The sequence below is a fragment of the Malurus melanocephalus genome, unplaced genomic scaffold (genome assembly GCF_030028575.1).
Source record: "Malurus melanocephalus ecotype Western Australia unplaced genomic scaffold, MMel_1.1 scaffold_269, whole genome shotgun sequence".
Classification (NCBI taxonomy): Eukaryota; Metazoa; Chordata; class Aves; order Passeriformes; family Maluridae; genus Malurus; species Malurus melanocephalus.
In genome coordinates, this window is record NW_026623501.1 from 943,045 (window position 1) to 967,458 (window position 24,414).

The following is a 24,414-nucleotide window of genomic DNA, read 5'->3' on the forward strand; positions in this document are numbered from 1 at the left end:
TGGATTTTTCCTGCGTGTGGTGCTTTGCACTGCAGTGTGACAATGACAATTACACAGCCCATGGCATGGCCAGTGCCCAGAGCTGTGCCKGGATCCCAGTGATGCTCAAACAAGGCTGCTGCAGGTTCCTGCACATTCATGTTCAGAGCAGGAGAACARCGCTCTCCCCACTGCCAGTGTGTTCCTGCTGCCCTTCGGTGCATCCAGGAGCATTTTCCATGCCCATGCCATGTAAGAAAATCCATCAGGCAAAGGCATCTCCTCTTAAACCTGTGCGCAAGTTTCCTTGGGGGATTGGCCACATGGACAAGCTCCCCGTCTTTCTCATTCCCCTTTTCCCCCCCTTTTCTTTCCACCCCTCACCCAGGTTTGCCTCTGTAATGTCCTCACTTAAAAATCCTGTAGAGCTGCAATTATTTCGTGGTTTAATGACCCATGATTTCTGTAATGCTTTATTTTGTTCACTTTCAGCATGTTTTTATTCCCCAGTCAAATAAAGAGTATTAAAAAACCCACCAAGTACAAAGCCTTCACTTTCCATTTGAAAGAAAAATGCTTCGAAAGCTGTATTTGTGCTACACAGGTAAATAATTAGATTGCTAATGAATTAGCTTTGCTTTGAAGGCGAAAGCTTCAGTGTTCTTAATTAGGTTGTGCAGAGAGACATAGAAATTCGTGATCTTTCTCCCAAGGAAAAGGGGAGAAGAGGGGGCTCCTGAGCCAGCTGAGACCAGGGACTGGTAGCAGGATGGTGTTTCACASCACCTTGGGCTCAGCACCTTTCAGCTCTTTGACACTGTTTAAATTCCTTAGTGAATTCAGAGCAATAATACACTTTATCTGTGCAACACATTTCCTTTTATCAGTTTCAAATTAATATTTGAATGAAATGGTTACTTACTGCTATGTTTTGAGACAAGGAGAATGGAAGTCTGTGGTATATTTTCATTRTGTCACTCCATTTTATATGCTTTTCATCATGAGCCCCATTATCATGTCCATCCTAAGATGAATTATCTCATATATTTTTTTCTTTGCTCACAGAGCAGGGTTTTTTTCCCAGGCCTTTGATCATTCTTATCATCCTCTCAAAAGCCCCTTTAAAGTCTGTATTACTACTCCTTTTCAGATGAGGTGAAAACTATTCTGGGATTAGGCAACATCATTTTAATAATGTTATAATCTTCATACTATTATTCCCCATTCTGTTCACTAACCACACTAACATCTTGTTTGCCTCCCTCCCTATCCCCCCTTTTTTCCCTGCTGCTGCCTGCAGATAGGGCTGCAGACACTGATGCTGTGGTTTCTTCCCTAGTTAGTACTGTTAGTTAGGAGCCATGTGAAAAATACTTCGATTTCCGCCCCCCCTCTCCCCCAAATAAATTGCATCTATCAGTTTTGGTGTTGCTTTGCCATTTAGTTGACTTTTCTCCTGATGATTTGCTCCTTTTCTGGCTTTGACAAGCTTATCTCCATGTCCTCTCCATATTTGGCTAYTTCACAAATTCATCTCCTTCCCCAGATCCTCACTAAATCTATTATCTGGTGRGTTTAATACCAATCCTTATGGCTTCCTCTGAATAGTTAACCTTTTGCTATGATGAAAATTGACTGTTTAATCCCATCATTTTTCTCTTTAGATCAATGGCAGCATTTGCCCTCTTCCYCTCTCTTCCTTAGCTTAGTTTTGCAGCAAAATGAATTGCCATCTGATTTCTCCATCTCGTAAATCCCTTGAATGGGTTGATAAAACCCCAGGACAAATCAGGAGGGCTGATTCCTTTGTCAGAAGCTGATGGTGGTTTATACCTGCCAGGAATTTCCTGTCCCACCAGTGCTTTTGTTTGGCAGATGAAACCCAGGGGATTCACAGTGATCTCGGAGCTCTTTGTATCCTTCACTGCGATTAACCCGGAGCTGCACTGCAGAAAGAGATCCCAAACCTGCTCTGCAGGTACCCAGGAGCAGCCTGGCAGCTTCTGCTGCCTCCTCTGCCCTGATCCAAGGCATTTTAGGCAGAGGCGATGGGCATTGCTGTTTGCTTTCCTAATTTCTCCGTTTCCACATCCTTGCTTTGGAGCCTGCATCCCCCCCAGGGAGACTTTGAATTTGGGCACAGGCACCCCTGTGACTTGCTCTCCTCCTTGGAATGGGGAATTGTAATGTTCACCATCTGTGTTGTGTTTCAGCATCCTCATAATGGGAAATCTACTCATCCCCATCTCTGAAAACTTACTACTTAGGACTTTAGAAGCAAAACAAAAAGCCTTATTTTTGAAATATCTGTCTGAACTGAATCTCCAATGCAAACAGGAGCTCCTACTCTGGAATAACAAGGCGCAGGGGATATGAATTTTCCTCTCTCCTTGTGGTGACGTATGTGCTGAGACAACAYTAAACTCCAGCGAGGAGAGGCACAACAGAAATATGATCAACACCTACTGCTGCAAAAAGAAATAGTGACTTAAAGGTGCCCATGTTCCCTGGGGAGGGACGGTCGGTGGAGAGATGCATTGCGTTTCTGTCTCATTACACCGAGCTGCTGAAGGTTGAAATGCTGTTAAATATACCACAGGCTCTTATTAAATGGCCATATTAAAGAAAACAACATTCACACGCACCAGACTGGAGCTGGGGAAAGCGCTTGCTTTATTTGAGGATCATTTTTTCAGACAGCCTGACTCTTAATAAGCCTCTTGCCCTGGCTGATGAGTTCTCTCAGCATGATGCTGATGCTGTGGGATGCTCAAACCCAGCAGCAGACCCAGGGGCAGCACAGGAGCCTCCACTGACTGTAGGGTGGCTGCCATCGCCTGCTGCCATCGCCCACCTGGACAACCAGAGCCTTTTACTGGAGGTGGAGGTGGGTGCTGGTTTTTCTAAGATGCCATAAACTCTGGTGTTCTGAAAYAGCTCTGCATCCGGTCAAGGCAGTTCTGGAGCACAGGCTCCAAGCTGGAGCGTGGTGGTGGTACTGAGGGGTGGTGATGGCATCAAAATGCATTATTCRGCCCCAGCTGAGTATAGCACATGCTATAGGGACTGACTGAACTGAAATAAAGAGTAAATAAAGGGCAGAGGATGAGCACAAGGAACTAAASTATAGCTACCCTTTTTGACAACCCTTCTGACCACCAGTGCCCATTATGGCCCATCCCTGGGAATGTCCCTGGCCAGGTTGGATGGGCCTTGGAGCAGCCTGGTCTAGTGGAAGGTGTCGCTACCCATGGCAGGGGAGTGGAATGAGATGAATCTTAAATTTCCTTCCARCCCAAACCATTCCATGACTCTGGTGACTGGACCTCCCCATCGGTTCTAGTGCCAGCACCACCCAACCCAACCCAATGGCTTTGAGCTGGGAAACCCAAATGCCACCTCTCTCCTTCCCTAGTCCCTGCCTGCCTTTAGGTCTCCACACCTGTAGCTATTTTCCTGATAATAATCAGCTTTCTGGTGGTACTAAAGATTCTACTTTCCATGTTATTTCTCTGCCTTTGGTGGTAACCACAAATTACAATGTAATATAATTTTTAAAACTTGAAGTGAATTTCTTTAAAAACCTTTCTTGCTTTAAAACCCTTTTTTTCTTTAAAAAAATGGTGTAAAAACCTTATAATAAAAAAAAAATCTTGGGGTGTTTTTTTATAAGCAGCAGCTAGAAAATGTCTGCTTTGACTGAGAATCCAGGTGGTTTGGGACGTGGCGGAGAAGTAAATGTCGCATAATGTTTACTGAACAGAGYATCCGTGTTTGCTGAGTGGTGATGGCACCGCTGAAACGCTCACACTTGCTATGCTGATGAATCAACCCCCAACAGGGTAATTTCAACTGCTGGAGCCTTTTGGGAGGGCCACCCCGCCAGATACCACCCACTCCCCAAACCCTACCCTTGACAGTGTTGGAATTGTTGCTCAGCTTGTCTTGGTGCTCAGTTCCTTAATGCAAATCAGGTTCTCMGCGGCTGCATCTATCCCACGCTGCCAAAATATTTATGATTTTAAAAGATGAGTCTGAAACTGGGAGCAGTGACCCGCTGGCTCACAGAAGGGAAGGCGATGTGTCTCTCGGCTTTCTCATCTCRCAGGAGCACTGTTGGTGTTTCTTTAGATCTGAAGGAAATGACCTGCTCACTCTTCATCCTGCCTTTGGTGAGGGGGTGGGGAGGGGTTGATATTTGGGTATTTTGGATGCTAAGCTATCTTTTTTCTTACTGCTGCTTAAGAGTCTCTTCCCAGTGTTTTTCTGGGGGATGATTTGGGGATTTGTTTACAACAAGTCTCTAAGGCTGGTTTATACCTTTTAAAGCCACATGAGCAAAGGGCAACATTTTGCTTTTAACGCTATAAAAAGGTTGTTGTTGAGTTGCTGCAGTCTCTGTATAGCTGTGTGCAAAGTGCCTCACACCTGTTTGCTGCACCAGCCATCAGRTTTCCATGTAAAGCAGGACTGTTCCTTTTTTTGCATCTCAGGAGCCGAATTTAATTCACCGATACGGCGCAGTAACTCCTTCTATCCATTTTAATGGTCCAGTGAAATTCTGTTAGCAAAGGACCTAATGAATGTTGCGATTCAATCAGGGCAATCTAGAGTGTAATGCGTGGAGCGGTGCCAGCATTATATAAATCATTAAACATCAAAATGTAAAAAAAAAAATAAAAAAATTCCCTAATCATCATTTAACTCCAGGAGCTGCTGGAATGGCTGGGAATGGCTGGGAATAGCTGAGGCTGGAGGCAGCCAGGGCCAGTGCAGGCACCTGGCTGGGATGGGGACAGGCTCTTCCATTTTCATTTTTGGATAAYGCAGATGCTCCAGTATGGTGAGGGGGTTGTTTGTGTGCTCTRCTGTGCCCCCAGGCCCTTGGAAGTCCCAGAGGGAGGAGCATTTATTTAGTAAAGGGATGTTTTAAATAAAATGAGGGAGAACARTCATTACAGAGAAATTTTCTGTAGGCAGTTGGATTTTCTGCTCCAACTTCATTTATGCTGTAAGGGAACTGCACTTTTTCTTCCTCTTTTGGCCTTGGGAACTCTTGCAACAGCGGTCAAAAGGTGCAGTTATGCTCCTGAAGCCAAGATTTTTTAGAGATAAACAGTTTAGAGGTTTGAGGGTTGTTTTTAGTTTTTAAACCAAGTCTCTTGAAAGTCTTCCTAATGAGAAGCAAGTCCAGCTAGCAAAGACTGTGTGTTTGCTTTTGAAAAGATTGAATTGGAGGGAAATCTCTGGCATTGGCCATGGGTCCACTCTGCTGGACCCATGCTGGGAGAGGTTATCGGCAGAGAACAAAACCAAAAGTAATTGGAACTGAAATACGGACGTGTTTAAAATGCACTGCAGACTCCCTGGGAGGTTGGAGTGTGATTGGAAAGACGAATGTAAAATACAGAATTATAACGTTCCTGACTGTATATATAGAGATATATATATATATATATATATATATGTGGATGACTGTGTGAGATTTCAGGGTGGGGGTTTTATTGACGCTGGTCTGATTTTGTGCCTGTCTGCTGGTTTAGGATCTGATTATTTTGCTTTCATTCAAAATCTGAAAAGCGATGTGGATGCAGTTGTCCTAGCCATCAGCTCTCCTAGCAAACATGGTTTGCACTTAAGAGTCACTTGAATAAGAATAAAGCCACATAATTCTCCATATGGGAGGAATGTTTTCCATTAAAGGGATGCTGTCTTAGATGGATAAATCCTTTGGGAAGGCTGCAGGAGCTCAGCTCTGTGGGACACCCACAGGCTCCTGGGGAGCAGCCCATAAGCCCCACGAGCTTGTGCCCATCCCTTGCACGCTTCTGCATCCTGACTGCTGGGGAATCACACAATGTTCTGGCTTGGAAGGCACCAGTAGGATCAGCAAGGTCCAGCTCCTGCAAGGGCCCGTTCAAGTTGTCCCTGCCTTTTGCTTCCCCACTGGTTTGTGTTGCTGCTCTGCAAACCCAGCCCRGAGTCCRCAGCTGAAAACTCAAAGGCRGCAGCTGTGCCGGGCACAGGGGGTGGGAGAGGGGAGGTGGGGACATTGGTCAGTGGGTGATGCTCAGCCAGGCACTTCCTTTGGCCACTGTCCCTCAGCCTGGGGCTGCTGCCCCCTCCAGGGATCCCCTCTGCAGAGCTGCTCAGTGGCCATGGCACGGACAGATGGTGACTGGCACTCAGCTGTGCCCAGCGCCRCTCGCCTGCCCTGCTGAGCACCAGCTTGTCTGAGGATGCTCGATTCCCACTTGGAGCCTCACAGCCAGCCTGCTTCTAAAAACAGATTGTGAAAAACCATCGAGTGCAAATTGTGGGCCCTGGCAAGGTGAGAAATGAGTTCTTTGCACATGTGTGCTGCAAGATTCAGAGATTTTTGGTCTTCCAGGTCAGTCCTGCAACCTGTCACCTAATGCTGAYTTTCTTTCTTTCTTAAACCAGCATATTTTAAGCCCAAAGCAATGTGTTATCTCTCAAGAAAAAATAAGCTAGATTTTTTTTTCTTTTTTTTTTCCTTTTAGATATAGCTAGGAGGTTTTGTCCTGCAGTGCTTGAGTCTAGGGATATTTTAAAAGCGCTGTTATCTGGTGCTGGGAGGGAATACAATAAATATGTAGATAGGGAATGCTGCTGCTTTGAAAGGTAAATAAAGGGTCTATGCTGAACTGACACTAGCTGAAAAATTTGTTCAGCCTAATTAGCAGCAAATCACTTCTGTGTCCAACCTTGCTTGGAGAGATGGGAGCCAATGCCCCTCCTTATCCTCTGCTGCCCTTTGTGGGTTTTCAGAGCCCTCCCTGGCTGAGCAGTGAGGGTTTTTGTGAGGACACAGATCTGCAGCCACGTGTCATTGCAGGCCGACAACTGCAAAATTACTGGAAATTCATGGGAAACTGTACACCCATCTCAGGCTTTGTCTGGGATTGTTCGAGCTGTCATCGGAACCAGTCACRATCGATCAGCTTTTAAATTTCATGAAATTTTAATTAAAGAATGGAAAGCCTACGAAGACATCATATGACAAGAGTGCTGGAAACAAATACAATTTCACTTCCAACCATTAACCAGAAAAGCAGCAAATGGTTGACTGCACATCGCCATTGCAGTCKGAGGAAAGTACAGCTCTTGGCTTCGGCGGGCAGGTCATTAGTGACTGAATAATCAGTGACATTTCCCTTCTAAATMTGACACAAATGAAGTGCAGTCCTCTGGAAAAAGCCATTAAGTGCAAAGCCTTGCCTTTACCCYGCTCCAGGTATTGCAGAACAGGATCTAATGGCAGCCTTTAGCTGTGATTCGGCTTTGATAGCATCCACAGGATAGTAACCCCCCAAGAGCCACGAGCCAAATGCTTCCAGCCTTGCACGAGCCATCATGTCGTGCAAAAACAGAAAATGAGACTTGTTCCTTACTGGCGTTCACAAATGCAGCCAGTAAAAGATACAAGTGGGAAAACCTGTAATGCGGAGTCCTGGGAAGCAGAATGGTGCATTCTTATGCCTGAGAGGTACCAGCAGGTAAAGGTCTCGCTCACTGTGGGATGAGTTTTTAGAGCCTGACATCCTCCTGTGAATTCCTGTGGCAGCTCTCAAAGGTGAGTGTTAACCTGTTTTTCTGCACATTTGAAAATGTTTTCTCGATGGGAGTGGAAAGCGAGCGGCACTGCACAGGAAAAAGGAAGGACTGGTCTTGTTTATGTCTGTCCCTTGAATTTCTCTGAATAACGTGTTGTCAGATGGACGGAGTCATCAAATGGGTGTAACTTCCTCTGCTCCCTCCCYGTGTGCTGCGGCTTTGAAAATAATGTCAAAAGGTTAATAGGAGCCAGACTGCCTTGTGGGGGCAGGGTCCCTTGTGCTGAGTCTTTAAGGAGGTTTTTCTTGGGGGAAAGACTGAATAGGGGAAACTTTTTCTAGGCAAAAGCGTTACCAGTAGCTGGACTGGGAAGCACTGTTGTCTTGGAAACTCTGTGCATTGAAGCTGGGTATGTCTGATCTTCAAAATTCCTTTTTCTTTTTCGTTACGGACCCCAAAATAGAAGTTTTCAATGCAGTCCGTGGATCGTTTTCAATTGCTTTGATTTATATTTAGCCTGCGCTGGGAAGTTCCAGTGCGGTATTTTTGATCATTAGCTCTCTTAGTCGTGTTTGGGTTAAGAGTCTACTATTCAGTGGATAAATCTGCTTTGGGTATAGTCCTGTGAGTTATATTCTTACTGAAAACACATGGATGACCACAGATAAAAGTGTATTTTTAATGAGCAGTTTCATTAATAATAGGAAAAAAATGTCCTGGGCAGGTTTGTTAGTGGCTCACTGATTCCACTCCCAGCTGTTGTGTAGTTAGTTCTGACTGAAGGCTCATGATAGTTTTATAGTTCCTTTTACAGAGCCTGGGATAAAATGTTGTTTCAAAACARAAAGCTTTGTTACCCTGTCAGAAGGGTTTTTTATATATTTATTGCACTTATGGTGTGTCCTAAAGGTGTGTATCCAAACACCTGAATTTATATGAGCATCCAGGCAGCTACTGCCATGTGATATTCTGGTGTGTTTAAGAGAGGTTAGATTCTTCAAAATCTCTTTTGACTTGAAAACTGGGACGCTCTCCCAAAGCTGGAGGAGGTGCTGTCTGCAGCCTTGTCTCACTCCAGAGCAGCATTCCCCCTTGCCAACATCTCACTTTCCATCGCTCGGGATCCTCCATGAGATGGTTCTGTTTGTGTGTCCAGAGAAGGGCAAAGGAGATGGGGGAAACTCGGGAGCCAAAGTCTGATGAGGAGGAACTGAGAGAGCTGGGGGGCTCAGCCTGGAGAARAAGATAGATTGGATATTAGGAAAAAATTCTTCAGGAAAGGTCCACCCAGCATGRACACAAGCTGGCCAGGGAAGTGGTGGAATCACCATCCCTGAAGAGATTTAAAAGAAGTGTGGATGTGGCACTTGGGGACATGGTTTAGTGCTGGGCTTGGCATTGTTGGGTYACTAGCTGGACTCAATGATCTTAGAGGTTTTTTCCAGCCCAACCTACTCTATGATTCCATTTTGACATGACCCAGAAACCCAAGTTAAAAGAGAAAAAATGGAAGTAGCTTCATTATTGTAATTCTGCAACTTAAACTGCCCTCCCTGTGACCCTTTCACCAATGGGTGCATGCTGGACCACAGCTTCCTAAATCCATAATTTAAGGGTTGGGGAGGCAAAGGAGGTGTGAATGAAAGCCTTCTGAGCTCAGAGGATGAAGCTCCTGTCTCSTGTCCATCCGCAGGTGACGTGGTGGACATTTACCAGCGGGAGTTCCTGGCGCTGCGGGACCGGCTGCACACGGCCGAGCAGGAGAGCCTCAAGCGCTCCAAGGAGCTCAACCTGGTCCTGGAGGAGATCAAGAGAGCGCTGTCGGAGAAGCAGGCCCTGCGGGACATAAACCGGACCTGGAGCAGCTTATCTGGTGAATAAACAGGCGTTGAGGGTCTGGGGCTSTGTGGAAGCTGTTGCTGGTGAGGAGGTGGAGAGGAGTGTGTGTGTGCGTGTGCGCAGGGCTGCGGACAGGACCTGCTCTTCTCTCCCCCGGCGCCAGCAAATTGTGGAGTTCAGAGGGACTTGGGAGCTCTTAAACTCCTGTTTAATTAGAGGTGCATATGCATCATTAAACACGGATTTGCCTCTGCCRAGGATATTTGTCAGTTTGCTTGCTTACAAGTTTTTTTTTTCTCTCTTGCAAGTTTCCTATGGCTGTATTGAATCATATGGAAAATGGGTATCCAAAGAGAGGGGGGAGGAAGGAGTTAGGCTGGCTGAGCACCCCTTGCCAATTTATTTGTCCTTTTTTTGTTTTGTTTTGTTTTGTTTTTAAGTTGCTCTGTTGAAGAAAATTGGATCTCTACAGAAAGATCTGATTTGACCTTCATTTTATCTTCATTCTCCCCTCTCCTTCCCAAATATTTTGGGACTTCTTTAAGGCCCTCCTGGCTCCTGCTGAACTTTAATTGGGTTTGTGGTAGCATGTTAAAGGTTGGCCTGATTTTTTATAACCCAGCAGTAGTCTCAGGTGGCCAGGCTGCTGTAAAAAGGCTTTTGCCTTGCAGTCTCTTCCTACCTACTGTGCCTTGCAATTGATTCCCTTTTCCTTTTTAAGACGAAACCAAGTTAAAACTGTGGAATATCACCAACAAGAATGTGCTGCACCTTCCCACCATCTTCCATCATTTGCCACATTTGCTGTCAAAGGAGAACAGTCTGCAGCCAGCCGTGCATGTGGGACAGGGGCGCACTGGAGGTAAATGGGAATTAGTGCTGCTTCTGATGCTCTTCCTCACCTTGGTGCCTGTCCCTTCCCTCTCCTCCGGGCCTGCCCGTGGCACAGATTTGAGCAGGACTGGAGGAAAGGCTGCATGCATCATGCAAGCTTCCTTGGTATCGTGACATGTGGGGTGGGTGAGCCATGTCAYGCCTGCAAGTCTACAGGGGAGTGCTGTCTGTGCTCTTGACTGGCCCTAAAATGTTCTTGATGCTTCTGCCAGATGTTGTTTGCTGCTTTCCATATCCAGAGTGCTCTAGATTTTGCCTGGAAGGGCTTCAGATGAAAGCCAGATAGTTTGCAGGGTGTTTCATGGAGACTGTAACCCATCTAAGGAGACAAATCCCATCTGGAATAGGACTTTGGTGATGAGATGATTCCCCCCTGCTCCCAAATCCTAACTCAACACCAAAAACCTGCCTTGCCCCTCYTAAACTGGAGTGCTTTTGTCCATGGGAGGGGTTTGGAGAGCAAGAGGTGGTCTTGAAGTTGCTGTTCACAGGTTGAAAAGGCCCCTGGGAGGGGGAGTGATTTTGGGTTTCCTSAGAGATCATTCCTTCAGGGAGAAAACAGAGAGCATATCTGGCTGCCCATGGGTGCCCTGCCAGCCTGGCACATTGGGGAGTGTGGGAACCCTGCAGAGCCCAGGAACCCACCAACCTGCTGCTCCCTGCTGGGTTTTAATGGCACTGGCCAGGTGAGCCAGGWGCTGGTCATGGGAGCAGAGCAAAGTGTCTTGCCCACACAGCCCTGTGTCTAAAATCTCTCCATGGCCCTGGGCAGTGTCCGTCGTGATGGGGATCCCCAGCGTGAAGCGGGAGGTGCATTCCTACCTCACCGACACCCTCAACTCGCTCATCTCAGAGCTCACCCCACAGGAGAAGGAGGACTCTGTCATCGTGGTCCTCATTGCTGAGGTAAGACTGATCTTGGCCACTTTGCCCCGTTTCCCTGGTGCCCACCCGCTGTCTGCCAGCCCTGGTGCCAAACAGGATCTGCCCACCCGGACACCAGCTCTGCCTCTCGCTGGGTGGATAAGCCYAGCCTTGGGCTGCTGTCCAGGGGATCAGCAGGATGTCTTGCTCAAAATGAAACTCTGGTTGGGCCAGAGAGAGGGTCAGGATGTGAGCAGGCAAACGTGTCCTGTTAGCAGCTGCCAGTGGGGCACAGCTCACCTAAATTGTGATGCCTCTTGCAGGGTTTTCAAATGATATTCACAAAACATGCTGGAGCAGCCCCATGACCGTGTCTGGGAGAGCTCTCAGACCTGCTCCTGCAGCAGCTCCATTTCTCCGTGTACCTGTAAGATGGCACTAAACCCCTCTTGAAACCCAAGAGTCAATGATTTGGGGCTGAGACTAATATGCCTCTTTGTACTGGTGCCTGSAGCCCAGAATCAGTTGCTGAATCCAAGGGCTAAAAAGCCTTGATACATTAATCCACAAGAGCTGCTTTTATCTATGGGTTTAGATGGTTATTTTTCTCCATGGCTTTCCTCTCAGGATTATTTTCTTGAGCCTGAAGTGCATTTGTCTTAATTTCCAGAAATCCGGTGAGAAAGATAAACCTCGCTAGCCTGTTACTGGGAGCAGAACAAAGATGAATGTCYGGGTTTGCTGCCTGTTTACCCATAATTTGACATTTTGAGTAGCATTTGGCCTTCAGGGCTCTGGCTGGTATTTTGTACAGGGAGAAGGTGTGCCCAGATGGGTGCAGCCCAAAGGGACAAGGACAGGGTTTGCTGCTGGCTGTCATTTGGCTCCTGTGGAGCCAGGACAGGTTTGGTGRCTGTTTCTGCAGTGGATAAGTTGAAGCCTGACAGGTTTTAAGCAGCTTGACCCAGACCAGCTCCTGTTTTGGACTGCAGTAATATTACTTTAGTTGACTTGAATATAAGGCCCATGCTGTGTTTGCATGGGAGGAAAGTGAAAAACAAATAAATAAATTCTGATTCTGTGAAGTGCAGGAGCACACACCCACCCCCCACATCCCAGTAACAGTGATGGCAGTTGTTGCAGATCCCTCTGGCCAAGTTTGGTCTTGGARCTGTGCAACATCCTTCTGTGTGAGTGTCTGCTGCTCCTGTGCCTGCTCTGCATCTTCCCAAAGCGTTTCTCCATGCACCTGCACTTCTTAGAGCTCCTTGGGCATGGGATAAGGAGTCAGTAGTGGAGAGGGTGGTATGAACTGGGGCAGATGCTGAGTAATTTGGAGATGTATTTAGCCCAAGTGCAGCAATTGAATGTCCTTTTTGGGATAGGGATATCTCATTCCCTAGAGCCACTGCAGGCATCATTCACAGTGCTTGGCTGCCTGGGAGAGCAGGGAGAGGGGACCCCTGGGGGGAGGTGGCTGGCTCGGCTGTCACCAACCCGCCGATTCAGACACTTGGAGTGGAGCAGCACAGTTCCTGCCAAAGCCAGGAGCATCTTTCCTGCTTTTGTTTTTCCCATTGCTGTTTTCTTGGCATGCTGAGCTAAGAAACCAGTCCAGCACTGGGACTCTGAGCCCTGTTTAGGAAAGGGACCTTTTTCCTCTGGAGAAAACCCTGCCTTGTCACGGTGCCAGCACAGAAGTGCTGTGCTCAGCCTGTGACACACATCCCCGTGTCTCATTCTCACCTCGCCGAGCACAGCAGCAGCAGCTGGTCCCGGCTTCTGTGATGCTGCATCTGCAGATCCACCCGGGACTCACGGTCCTGTGATCCCTGTGCCTGCCCGAAACAATGCCACCACCAGGAAACAGGAACCGTTTTTGCTCCTGTGGGTCTCCTGCCCTTTGTTCTGGGGTTTTGTTTTCCTGGTCAGTGTGCAGATGGTTTCTGTCCGGTGCCTGTGCTTGCACTTATCTCACCCGCAGACAGCAGAGCGGCGCTGATGACCTTTGTCTCTCTAAAGTTATGGGCTGCCACATTGATTGTGGGAACAAACGGGGGCTTTAGGAAGAAAAGTGTCAAAGTGAACCTGAAATGAAAAATGCATACTTATAAATAGACCCTTTTTTTTCACCAGAGGGGTAAGAGAGTATTTGCTGCCAAGAGTATTCGCTTGGATGCAAGCCAGTGTCTGTAGGAAAAAAAATAAATAGCCCAGAGGTTAAAACTTGTACAAACACTTGGTGCTGGCAGGGGCAGAAGTGTCAGGAGAGCACACAAGGAAGATGTGCAGGAACTTGTGTCCTTTGGGATGGATTTTGGGGTGTGATGCCTTTGGTTTACTGTGACCACAGAGGAGGGCTCAAGGGAGCCTGTCAGCATGGGAGAGCAGTAAAGCTGGATGAAAGGAGACATGAAGGTGAATGAAGATGATACAGATGTGCTGACAGTACCYCGGGGTGTGTTGAACAAGATTTCTGAGCCATAGGGGGCACAGGCTGAGGTTGAAGGCTCTAACACTGCTCTTCTTTTGTTTTCAGACGGATCCACAGTACACAGCTGGAGTGGCAGAAAATATCAAAAACTTGTAAGCACTTCCAAATGGTTTCAGTGTACAGCCTGTGCCTGCAGCAAGGCCGGGAAACAGCTTCATTAAGGAGAAAATACACACTTTCCTGCTTCCCTTTTGTTGTTGCTTGGGTTTTTTTCCCTCTTTTTAAACTCTGTGCAGTCCTTGCTAATGCTGCTTCCACTTTCTGCTTGTTCTAAAATGCATCCCATATGCAGCTTCCAGCAGGCTGCTTTGTGCTCGCTGTRTTTAACACACACGGTCATTTCATTCTGTTTTGCTCCTTCCATCCTGGGGCATCGTGAGGAGATGGGTTTTTTTAGATTTCCAGCCATCCTGGCAGTTGTTTCTGTGTCTACAGCAGCCTGTGCTTGCTCTGTGCAGCCTGGGCAGTGTAGTAAGCACACTGAATGCTCCTGCCTGATTTTGCTTTAAAMTCCATGATCCATCTTTCTTCCCGCTCCAGCCTGTTTGTTTTCCCCTCATTCCAGGCTCTAGTTACATTTGTCTCTGGTGCTGGCTGCTATTTATGTCCTGGAGCTGTGGTCTGTGGCTGTTTGAGCAGAAGCTGGTGGTGGATTATTAACCATGAGCCGGTCCAGGCGGGAGGCAAAGGGAAAAGGTGCTGAGAGAAGGGGCAGTGACTCCTGCAGCTCCTGCGATTGCTCCTTCCYGAAGGATCGCAGGAAGGAGACGCGAAAGGGCAGCACATCCTCGCAGCAGCCCTGGTCCCCGAGACAGTGATGGCAGAGGCAGGGCTGTGCTCCCGGGCACTTGCAGAAGAGCTGAAACACAGCCCTCCATCTTGCTGTGCAGGAGCTGGCAGGGCTCCCCTYGCTGTGCCTGCTGGCAGGAGGACGCACTTATCGGGGATAATGGACCGATTGTCCGATGGATCCTGATGAAATTACCGGGGCTGCTGCGGAGAGTGCCTCTGCGGAGAACTCCTGAAACTTTAATTGACTTAATGATTTGATTTCTCATCATCCCCCTCTCCAGTGCCTCCTGCCCCTCCCTGATTCACTGAAATTATTTTTCTTCCAAATTGAATTGAGGTGGTGCAGGGCCAGGGCAGGCTGGGCTTCTTTCTCAGGAAGGAGAAAGCTGTTGCTGCTTGAGAGCAATGTTTTGTCAGCTCAGAGAGAAGCTGCTGTTTCACTGCTGCCTGAAGAAGGGAGGATTTGAAAACGTTAGATGAGGGACCTGCCAGTCCCAAGGAAGGAATAAGGAAGGGAAAAAGAAGGGAGAAGTTTTTGGCAGCTTTGGCTGCTTTGTCTCATTCTGCCCCATCTCCCGTCCTCCAGGCTCTGCACAAACAAAGGAAATCAGCCTTGCACCAAATGTTCTCGAAAAGGCAGAGTRAAAATAACTGGTGTTCCTGCTTATCTCTCACAGTTAGAGCAGACCCGGGCTATTGCTCGCAAGGCTGATGTAGGTGCCTGCTTTTCAGATGGGTGACTTTATTTTCTGTTTGAGTTTGATTCTTTAAAGGTTTCTCAGCTGCGTTATAGGAAAAGTAGATGCTGATTTTATCAGCACAAGAGAACTAGTTTAGACTTCCTGCTGGCTCTCTGAACTACAGCGCAGCAGTGTTTTAAGCAACTTAGCACAACCTCGGCAAAATTAATTTTAATTACTGATGCATTTGGAAAATCTCTAAGTGCCTGTAATGCCAACAAKTCCTTTCTTTGCTGAGCCAGTTTGCAGGTCATTTAATCCTGTAAAGAGTACATGGTGCTCAGGGCTGGTCTTTAAAGATGACCCGTGTGTGTGCAGGAGGGAGGAGGATGCTGGGGGGGAGTGCATGCACRTGGGGCTATTAGAGACTGTGGGAGGGAGAAGACAGCTTAAAAATTCTGTCAATCCCTGCTAATGTCTTCTGATGAGGCCTGTAAATGYACTAGATACCAGGGAAGTTTTACCTCAGAGGTGATGCTTTTATGTTGGGTTCTGTGGCTGAATGTTCACTCACTGATTTGGTCTGTGAACTGGTATGTCAGACATGGAGGTATTTGTTCACTGCTGCTTTTCTCCCTCAGATTCCCAAAGGAAATACACTCAGGTCTCCTGGAGGTAATTTCCCCATCTCCACATTTCTATCCTGATTTCTCCCACCTGCGGGAATCCTTTGGGGACCCCAAGGAGAGAGTCAGGTAAGGATGAATGAGCTGGTAAACAAGCAAGCGCTGAATTAAGGAGCTGTAACGTGTCCCCTGCTGACTCCAGCAGGGAAGGCTCTTCAGCAGGGCCAGGCGAGGACTTTGAACTTGAATTCTCTAAGAGCTGGAAGGACGTGGTTTGGTGACAGGGGGATGAGCTTTGCCAGGTTTGCCTCGTGGTGTGGTGTTTCCACCACCAGCAAGGGGCTCATTTTAACCCAAATTATCTGCATTTTGGAAGTCYTTGAAGTTTCCAGTAACTCTTAACTGAGCAGGGACCAAAGGGAGAGGCCATTTGCCATCCCCTCTACCCCCCAGGACCGTGTCACCTTCCCATCCCAAACTCAGCCTTGCAGGCTCCCTTGCGCAGCTGCCATCCCAGGAGAGACCGACGCTCCCATTGTCTTTGTCTCTTGCAGGTGGAGGACGAAGCAGAACCTGGATTACTGCTTTTTAATGATGTATGCCCAGTCCAAAGGCATTTATTACGTGCAGGTGGGTTTGGTGCTGGGGCTGGAGGGAAAATGGATGTACCTATGAGTTCACTGTGGCTTGTACCAGCTGAGAGAGGGCGAGGAGCACATCCARTTAATTGTGTGATGCAGCAAAGTGGGAGCAGATTTTTACCAYGTAGGTTCCAAAGCTGGATTTCTTAAATACTTTTAGACTTGGAGACCTCCCTCTTAGTAAAGGCAGAAATCCTTGTTTCTCTTACCTGTTGGACTGAGTGAGAAAAATCTGCTTGGAGCACCTTCCAAAATAAACYGTGTCTTTGCCAAAGCTTTCCTGTGGTCTATGGTGTGACTGCTCTGCACAGAGAGACTGTTACTGGGACCTGGGTGGGACATTGGCACTGTGTCCTTTTGTCTTGCAGCTGGAGGACGATATTGTGGCCAAACCAAACTATCTCAGCACGATGAAGAACTTTGCCTTGCAGCAGCCCTCTGAGGAGTGGATGATCCTGGAGTTTTCTCAGCTGGGGTTCATTGGTAATGTTCTCTCCTGCTCACCCCAATCCTATCMGGCACCAGGCACAAGCGCCTGCTGCCTCTTGCCAGCACTACATTCTTGGCCCAACAAATTGTCCCCACAAGATGGTAAAATACTTGGACTTGGTCCCTCCCTATTTTTGCAATGACCCTTGTGTTTTTGTGCAGGGGAGAAAGGTCCTCACAGCTGGTACTGCTGATGCTCACTTTTAGTAAAAATAAACCTGGTGAGTGGCCCAGCTGACAGCCAAACAGCTTAGATATGACCAGTAGCTTTTAGGCTGGATGGGATCTGGATTTGCCTAAGAGTGTTCAAAAGGAAGTTTACATCAGCCCAGAACTATTTTGGGAACGGCAGTGCATGGTTGCAGTAGCAGCTTGATCTGTTATTTTGGATACTGGTGTGACTGGCTCAAAACTTGTAGTTTTTGGAGCAGGAAGTGRTCTGTCCTGCAGCTGGCTGTATGTTTTTCATCCTCGTTTCCCTTTACTGAATGGGAGAATTTTAGACCTTTTGATACTGTGGTGACCCGTGAGGCTCTAATGCTTTCTAATTCTGCGATGAATATTAAATCCGGAACTGTATTAGCAGTGCCAGCACATAAACCAGCCCACGTGGTGTTTCCTTTACACAGAGAGATGGACACATCTAACCTCCRCAGCCCAATCTCCCAAGTTTGAACTTCCCAGCTCTGATTCTTGACCATTTCATACCATAATTCCTCTCTCTCTCATCTCTCTTTCTCTGTGCTGCAGGAAAAATGTTCAAGTCTCTGGACCTGAGCTTGATTGTGGAGTTCATCCTGATGTTCTATAAGGACAAACCCATTGACTGGCTGCTGGATCACATCCTTTGGGTGAAAGTCTGCAACCCCGAGAAAGATGCAGTACGTAAACAACCTCTGTTGGCAGGAAATGTTCTGTTGTGTGTGGGCAAATGTTTGCTTGGCTGTGCCTGCAGAGGATCTTTGCTGTGAGCTCTGGTGCTAACTGTCTTTGCACCGAGCCGTGCCGTCCCTGTGGAGCGTGCCGCAGGGTGTCCTTGTGGATTGTGGAAGTGGAGACCTGGGAGTTCAGGATTTTGTAGTGTGCAGCTGCCAGAAAAGGCATTATTTCTGCATCTAAGCACTAATAGGGTATTCCTCCTCTGGTCCTCGAGGACAGAAGTCGTTCCCCATTCTTGTGTGTTGTTTTGCATTCCGGTGTGCTGCTCTCCCTGGAGCTGTTTCCCGCTCGCTGACTGTAACCCCAGAATAACCCTTTAACGCTGGATCCCTGTGCTGTACCTGCCTGGAGCACGATGGAGACTGCCCAGAAAGCTCACCCMGGATAACCCAGAGCAAACCCCCCTTGCACAGGCTGCCCAAACAAAGCCAGATCTCACAAAGCTCTTGTCAGGGTTTCTAGGAGGGTGCAGAGAGGCGAAATGGGCTCTGTTTTCCTTCTGCCCCTCCTTTTGCAGAGCCATAAGCCCCCTGTGCCCTGTGGAGGTTGTGTTTGAGCTCCAGCAGCAAGGGGMTAAAGCAAGTGGGAAGGGCAGAGGAGGGGTGTGTGTGGCAGCAGATGTAAGATGAGCTCAGCACCAGATTCTCTCYTGTCTCCTCTCTGAACAGACTGTATTTACTCGAACGCCTGCTCGCCCTCCTCCCCTGGCAGAGAACAGGCAGCAGAGTCCCTGTGCTGAGCTGGGAGCCAGTGCCTTAGGAGGGACCTCGTGGTGGCAACTGTGTTGTGGTGACAAATGCCAGAGCAAGTGGTCACTCTGGGAATGAATATTGGATTTATGTGCTCAGAGCTCTGCAKAACTGGGGCAAGGATGAGGTTTAATTTGGCCTGATCACTGGCAGAGGCTGTGGCACTGGCTCCAGTACCCCTCGTGTGGCAGGACCAGGCTCAGGCAATGTCTGCTGAATCCTCCTGGTGGTTGAAACCGTGTGCTGAGGGGTGACAGAGCAATCCCCAGGATTGTCAGGCAACCCCAGAGTCCACRCAGCTGTGGGCAAAGCCGGGTTGGTGGGATTCTGGGATGGAGCTGGGAGTACTGCTGCTGTCTGTGCTCTCCACCTTCGAAATCCTCAGCCTGAGCACTGATTAAATGCAGATCCTGCTGCGCAGGATCATCTTCTCCTTAGCTCATCTGTGCTCATCTTTTCCTACCTGATGGAACCAAGGTTTTCTCAGGGGAAACCACAAACCTCTTAAACATGTTGCCTTTTTAAAAATTAACCTACTTTCCATGTGGATTTCTGGCTCCTTTTCCCCCACTGTTTGCATGATTAACTCTGCACAGCGCCCTTTCAAACATGACTTTCTCTTGCAAATCCCACTGTGCAGAATCAAATTGGTAGCGGGGAGGATTTGTCTTTTTGATTGAAAGTTTATTTGACCTGAGCTTTTGGTAAGGGCTTTGCCTGCTCTGGRTATATTCTGCTCTTTCTTTTTAAACTAATTTTAGATTTACCTGGGGTAGAGCTGTGTGAAAGGATGACCTTCTTACCACCAACTGAGCCATTCCCCCTCCTGGCTTGTCTGTGACAAGGCTGCTTTCAGCAAACGTTTCTTTAGCAGAACAGGAAAAGGGGAGAAAGATAAATCAGGAGATGCTGTAGCTCCCTCCATTCCCCTTCTTCTTCCTCTCCCCATCCAGAGTGAGACGGACATGATGGAGTAGGGTGATGGCAGTGAGTAGGGTCTGTCCCATTAGCATGGCTAGTTTTAATTTTCTAATGTAACGTGAGCTGGATTAGGGGATTATCTCTTTCGCAGCTCGCAGGGTCATGCCTGGAATTTCCCAGCTCCCAGCCCGTGGTGGAGGCTCAGTGTGGCACCCTGTTCCAGGCATCCGGCGGCGCAGCRCCCACCGTGGGCTTTCTGCCGGGTGGGAGGCTGCAGGAGCAGATGGCATCAGGGATGTGCATGCATTTCTTTTCTTGGAAAAAGCCAAAGTCGGATAACAAATACCCTCCCCGTACAGCTTTTAACCTGTATTTTTGTCCCACTCTCCCAAACTGAGAGAAATGAGCTATTCTAAAATGTGAGATCTCATCTCCCCACGCTCTCAGCGATTTTCCCTTTTGTCCTTTATTCCCTCTCCACTGTCTCTCTCCCTCCACTCCGTGGTAAATCACTGCCAGGATTGCAGTTGCATCTCCAAGTTTATTTATGTGGTGGATAAGCGTGAAACAGCCCAGCAGCTTTGAGGATGGCACGTGCTGTACATCTGCTCACAGCTCCTGCCAGCAAACTGGGAACTGCCCTTCCAGAGAGAGCCCACACTTGGTACCTGTTCACCTGCGCTCTGGGTCATCCCAGGATTGCTGTACCTTCACACATCAGGGATCCCGAGCTCTCAGTTGTAGGAAAAAGGCTTTCCCAATAAGCCAAGGGCAAGGGAAACTCAATTCTCTGGCTGTCCCTCCCTGACAGCACAGAGGGGATTTGCTCAGTGTTCTAAGCTATGCTCAGCAAGGTCAAATTTGGCACTTAAACCTGCCCAGCAGAGCCTGGGGGRTGAGTAGCCCAGAGTCACAGTCCAGTTTCTCCAGGGTGTGGTTAAAAGTCCTCTTGCCAAATTAGAGCCCAAATAACACAGAAAGGCACAGAGGTGGAGGGCAGGGCTGTCTGTCACTCCTCATACTCTTGTCCATCCCTCTTGTGGGTCACAGCTGCCCGCAGAGGTTTGAGCCTGGGACGCTTTGGGGCTGTTGTTTCAGAAACACTGCGACAGGCAGAAGGCAAACCTGAGGATCCGCTTCAAGCCCTCGCTCTTCCAGCACGTGGGAACCCACTCCTCCTTGGCTGGGAAGATACAGAAGCTGAAGGTGGGTACAAGCTCTCTGTCCAAGCTGCAGTGACCTGGCCTGCAGGCACCCAGAACTGGCTGCCTTTGGGTGGGGACATCAGGGGCAGCAGCTGGTGGCAGTGGATTTCTGTGCAGTGGTTGTGTTTTATTCTGAGTTACAGTGAGCTCAGGTAGCTCCTGCTTCTCAGAATGGCAGTGACATGCACCAAGAGTCACTGCAAGATTTTAAGCCTTGGTATCAGTTCTGGCATCCATCTTGAGTGCCAGACCATGGTCCAGGCAAGAGACTTCAAAGAATCTGCTGATAAACCTCGGRGAGATGACTTCTGGGTTGGTCTGACCACCTTCCCACCCCACTCCATGTTCCTGGGATTTAGTGAAAATTTAGAACCCTCTGTGTAATGGCTGGAATTGTTGATGTGTGTTTAAACATGATGCAGCTTTCCTCAGCTGCAAGGACAGAATCCACGGGCACACATCCCTGGGCTGCACTGTGTGATCGCCAAGGAAATGATTGGTATAATCCAGTTTGTATCACAGTGCAGTGCTGTCAGRCCATGTAATCCAGGCATTTTATGCTATTTTCAGCCTCTCAGCTGCTTTCTCTTCAATTTCCAGAGCTCCTGGGTCAGGGACAGRCATTCAGGGAGATTTGGACAATGAAAGGCTCCTTCCTGTGCTGGATCASAGCACAGAGCAGAGCTGCCTCTCCTGAAGCTGTGTCCTGGGATCTAGTCACACATTTCCCTGCCTGATACCTTCCCCAGATCACTTCCATCTCTCATCCTTCTGTGCCCTGCAAATCACAAAATTTTAATTTGCAGTTCCTTGTTGCAAGGCTCTTAACAGGCCAGAGCAGCTCATGGTCCTTTTCTGCCCTTTTGCTTTGTGCCCACCAAGGACAAGGACTTTGGGAAACAGGCGCTGCGRAAAGAGCATGTCAACCCTCCTGCTGAGGTGAGCACCAGCCTGAAAACTTACCAGCACTTCACCTTGGAGAAGGCTTACCTGCGGGAGGACTTCTTCTGGGCCTTCACTCCCACCGCCGGAGACTTCATCCGATTCCGGTTCTTCAAACCTCTCCGTATCGAAAGGCCAGTGCTTGTGGGGTCAGCAGSGGGGTGTGGGGACAGCCCAGAGCCTGTGGAGACACTTGACTTTTGCTCTTCTGGCCGTTTACATCAAATTTCTTACCCATCTTCTGTTTGACTGTCCAGGAGGAGGGAGCAGTGTTCTTCCAGGGGAAGGATGGTTTGACCCTTTCTTGGTGGGACATTTGCCAGAGCCCTGTGCTTTCCTAATCTGGCACAGAAAATCTGCCAAATCRTGCCGTGGGCTCATTGGGAAGGTGCCTGTTAGTTTGAGCTTCTTGATGGTTCAGATGGGGTGAAAGTCCCCTCGCTCACTGTGCCTTTCCATGGGTTTGGTCTTCAGGTTCTTCTTCCGCAGCGGGAACATCGAGCACCCAGAGGACAAACTCTTCAACACGACCGTGGAGGTTCTGCCGTTTGACGTAAGTGTTTGATTGAGAATTGAGGTGAGGGTGGAGTGGGAAGCAGAAGAGGCTCGAGAGAAGGGAACTGCTTCAAGCCATCAGGAAAATCTTTACAAGATTCGAGTGCCTCTTAGAGGTGCTGGTTGGGAGCCAGCGGGGCACGCCTGGTGTGCTGCTACCTCAGGAGTGAGGTCTTTGCTAAGCACTGCTGTGTGATCCATCCCTGCCTGCAGAGGGGATGCTCCAAAGGGTGGGATTGCTGCAGAGGAGGGGATGGGGCCASAATGGTGCAGTGGAAGCAGCAGCATGAGCATTGCAAATGTCCTTTTTGGGTATGTGTCTCAGGGTGCCAGGTATGGGACAAGATGCCAGGGTTTGCTCTGCGGTTGCTGCTTTTCCTTGGGGCTTTTGGGTGACTCTGGCCTCTGGCCTTGCACAAAACTCCTCTCCTTGTGCAGAGCCTGCAGTCAGATAAGGAAGCCTTGCAGGAGGGAAGAGGCACAGCGGTCAAATACCGCAGGACAGCGGAYGGCTACATCCAGATAGGTACGGGGGAGTGTGGGGTGGGGAAGTGCCTGCTGGCTTTGATAACACAGCCATGTCCTCACCTGCACATCAGTGAAGAACCTCAGAGCTGTTTGCTTGGCCAAGAGTAATTTCTGCTTGCCAGGAGCCAGGCTGGAACAGGATTTAATTGTCATTGTCTTCTCTCCTCCACTGCCTTCCCTCTCAGACCAGGTTGTCCTCTTCAGATGGTTTTCAGTCCTGCCTTTCTGCTAGTCTCTGCTCAGAGCTGGGACCAAATGTGCACATTATCCATTTGCTTAAGCTGGGTTTAAAAACCTCCACTGTGGGCAGAGGAGGGCATCTTTGTTTTTGCAGACTCACCACTTGCAGGTCAGACTTGGTCTCTTGCTACTTGTGCTTGCTTTAGTGCTTGTCTTGCTCTTGGACAGGAAGGAGCAACTGCAGTCTACAGGGACCTGCCACTGTGTGGTACAGCCCTGGTGTCCCTGCTGTCGTTTTTTTTTAAATTTTTTTAATTAGACAAATAAAAGAAAAATTCCTGTAACATAGAGTGTTTTGCCATTTTCTCATTCCTCTGCATGCTGGCTGGTATCTCCCAGTTGCATTTTCAATAAAAAACAACCATCACACCCAAAATGCACGTCAGGCCACTCTGTCCCCTTTCTCACAGCAGCAATATTTAGCCAAATACTCCCTTTTTTGTTTTGTTTAGCTGGTTTTTGTTCTCCAAAGTGTCACATTTTGCACTCTGTTGCCATCCACGCTGCTGGTTTCCAGCCCTTCTCTTGGGGAGCCGCAGGCAGGGGCTGCCAGGGCTGTTGGTGATGCCCATGGGGAGAGGGGGAGGKGGAGGGGCAATGCCAGGGGGTCATCCCTGTGTCACCCACGTGCTCTCCCTGCCAGGTTCATTCTCCAAGGGCGTCGCAGAGGGCGAGGTGGACCCATCTTTTGGGCCRCTGGAGGCCATCAGGCTGTCCATCCAGACAGACTCCCCAGTGTGGATCATCCTGAGCGAGGTAAACTGAGCTCCCTCAGCACCTCCCCACCACTGCCCCACACGTAACTCTGATCCCATGCCTCTCTTCTTTCAGATTTTTATCAAAAAGGCAGAGTGAAACRGGCACGAGGCAGAAGGGACACGCTCGTGGATCCCTGGTCCTGCTCCCTCCCTCCCGCTCCCTCCTCCCCGCGGCGCCTTGCCCGGACCAGGACAGCGCAGGGGCCGGCTGCTGGAGGTGGCACTGGCCCACAGACCGTGGCACTGGCCCACAGACCGTGGCACTCGCCCACAGACCGTGGCAAAGCTGCTGCTGGGCCGGCATCCACCAGCCCCACAGGGCCAGGACGGGCACCGGCATCTCCTGAAGAGGAGCACAAAGCAGAACCCAACCCCGTGCGAGGGGTGGCTTTGCTGCGCTCCCTCGGGTGCTYGGGACACACGGACACGGGACAGTTTGGGGTTGGGGTGAGCTATAGCCAGCGTGGGGACAAAAAGCACCTTCAGCCCCAGACAGGGTKGTCTTTGGCTGCATTTGGGGACAGCAGGTGACAAAGTCCTGCCAGCTGACCCCGCCGGCGCGCTGGGATGGAGGCGGCAGGGACCGAGGTCTGCCTCGCCCTCTCCCAGGCAACAGTCCTGGCCACAGCTGAGGATTAAGTGAGGGCAAAGACTGACCCTCCTTCAGCAGAGGAGGAATGAATCCAAAGGGGTTGGAGCTA

At 49.0% G+C, this 24,414-nt stretch overlaps 1 protein-coding gene across 3 annotated transcripts in view; it reads left to right on the forward strand.

The window, feature by feature from the left end:
* MGAT4B (alpha-1,3-mannosyl-glycoprotein 4-beta-N-acetylglucosaminyltransferase B) overlaps window positions 1-23,851 on the forward strand; it is a 50,055-nt gene extending 26,204 nt beyond the window's left edge. The window contains exons 2-15 of one of the 3 annotated variants that reach the window (XM_057376047.1): window positions 9,251-9,430; window positions 10,118-10,258; window positions 11,063-11,196; window positions 13,694-13,740; window positions 15,762-15,875; window positions 16,301-16,376; window positions 16,756-16,870; window positions 17,627-17,757; window positions 20,584-20,691; window positions 21,573-21,766; window positions 22,107-22,185; window positions 22,626-22,713; window positions 23,599-23,711; window positions 23,787-23,851. In XM_057376047.1, coding sequence (XP_057232030.1) covers window positions 9,251-9,430; window positions 10,118-10,258; window positions 11,063-11,196; window positions 13,694-13,740; window positions 15,762-15,875; window positions 16,301-16,376; window positions 16,756-16,870; window positions 17,627-17,757; window positions 20,584-20,691; window positions 21,573-21,766; window positions 22,107-22,185; window positions 22,626-22,713; window positions 23,599-23,711; window positions 23,787-23,810 — 1,544 coding nt within the window. In that variant the 3' untranslated portion in view covers window positions 23,811-23,851. The remainder of the gene's footprint in view (window positions 1-9,250; window positions 9,431-10,117; window positions 10,259-11,062; window positions 11,197-13,693; window positions 13,741-15,761; window positions 15,876-16,300; window positions 16,377-16,755; window positions 16,871-17,626; window positions 17,758-20,583; window positions 20,692-21,572; window positions 21,767-22,106; window positions 22,186-22,625; window positions 22,714-23,598; window positions 23,712-23,786) is intronic. The other 2 variants (XM_057376048.1, XM_057376049.1) reach the window with 2 other exon arrangements.
* Window positions 23,852-24,414: the final 563 nt, after the last annotated feature.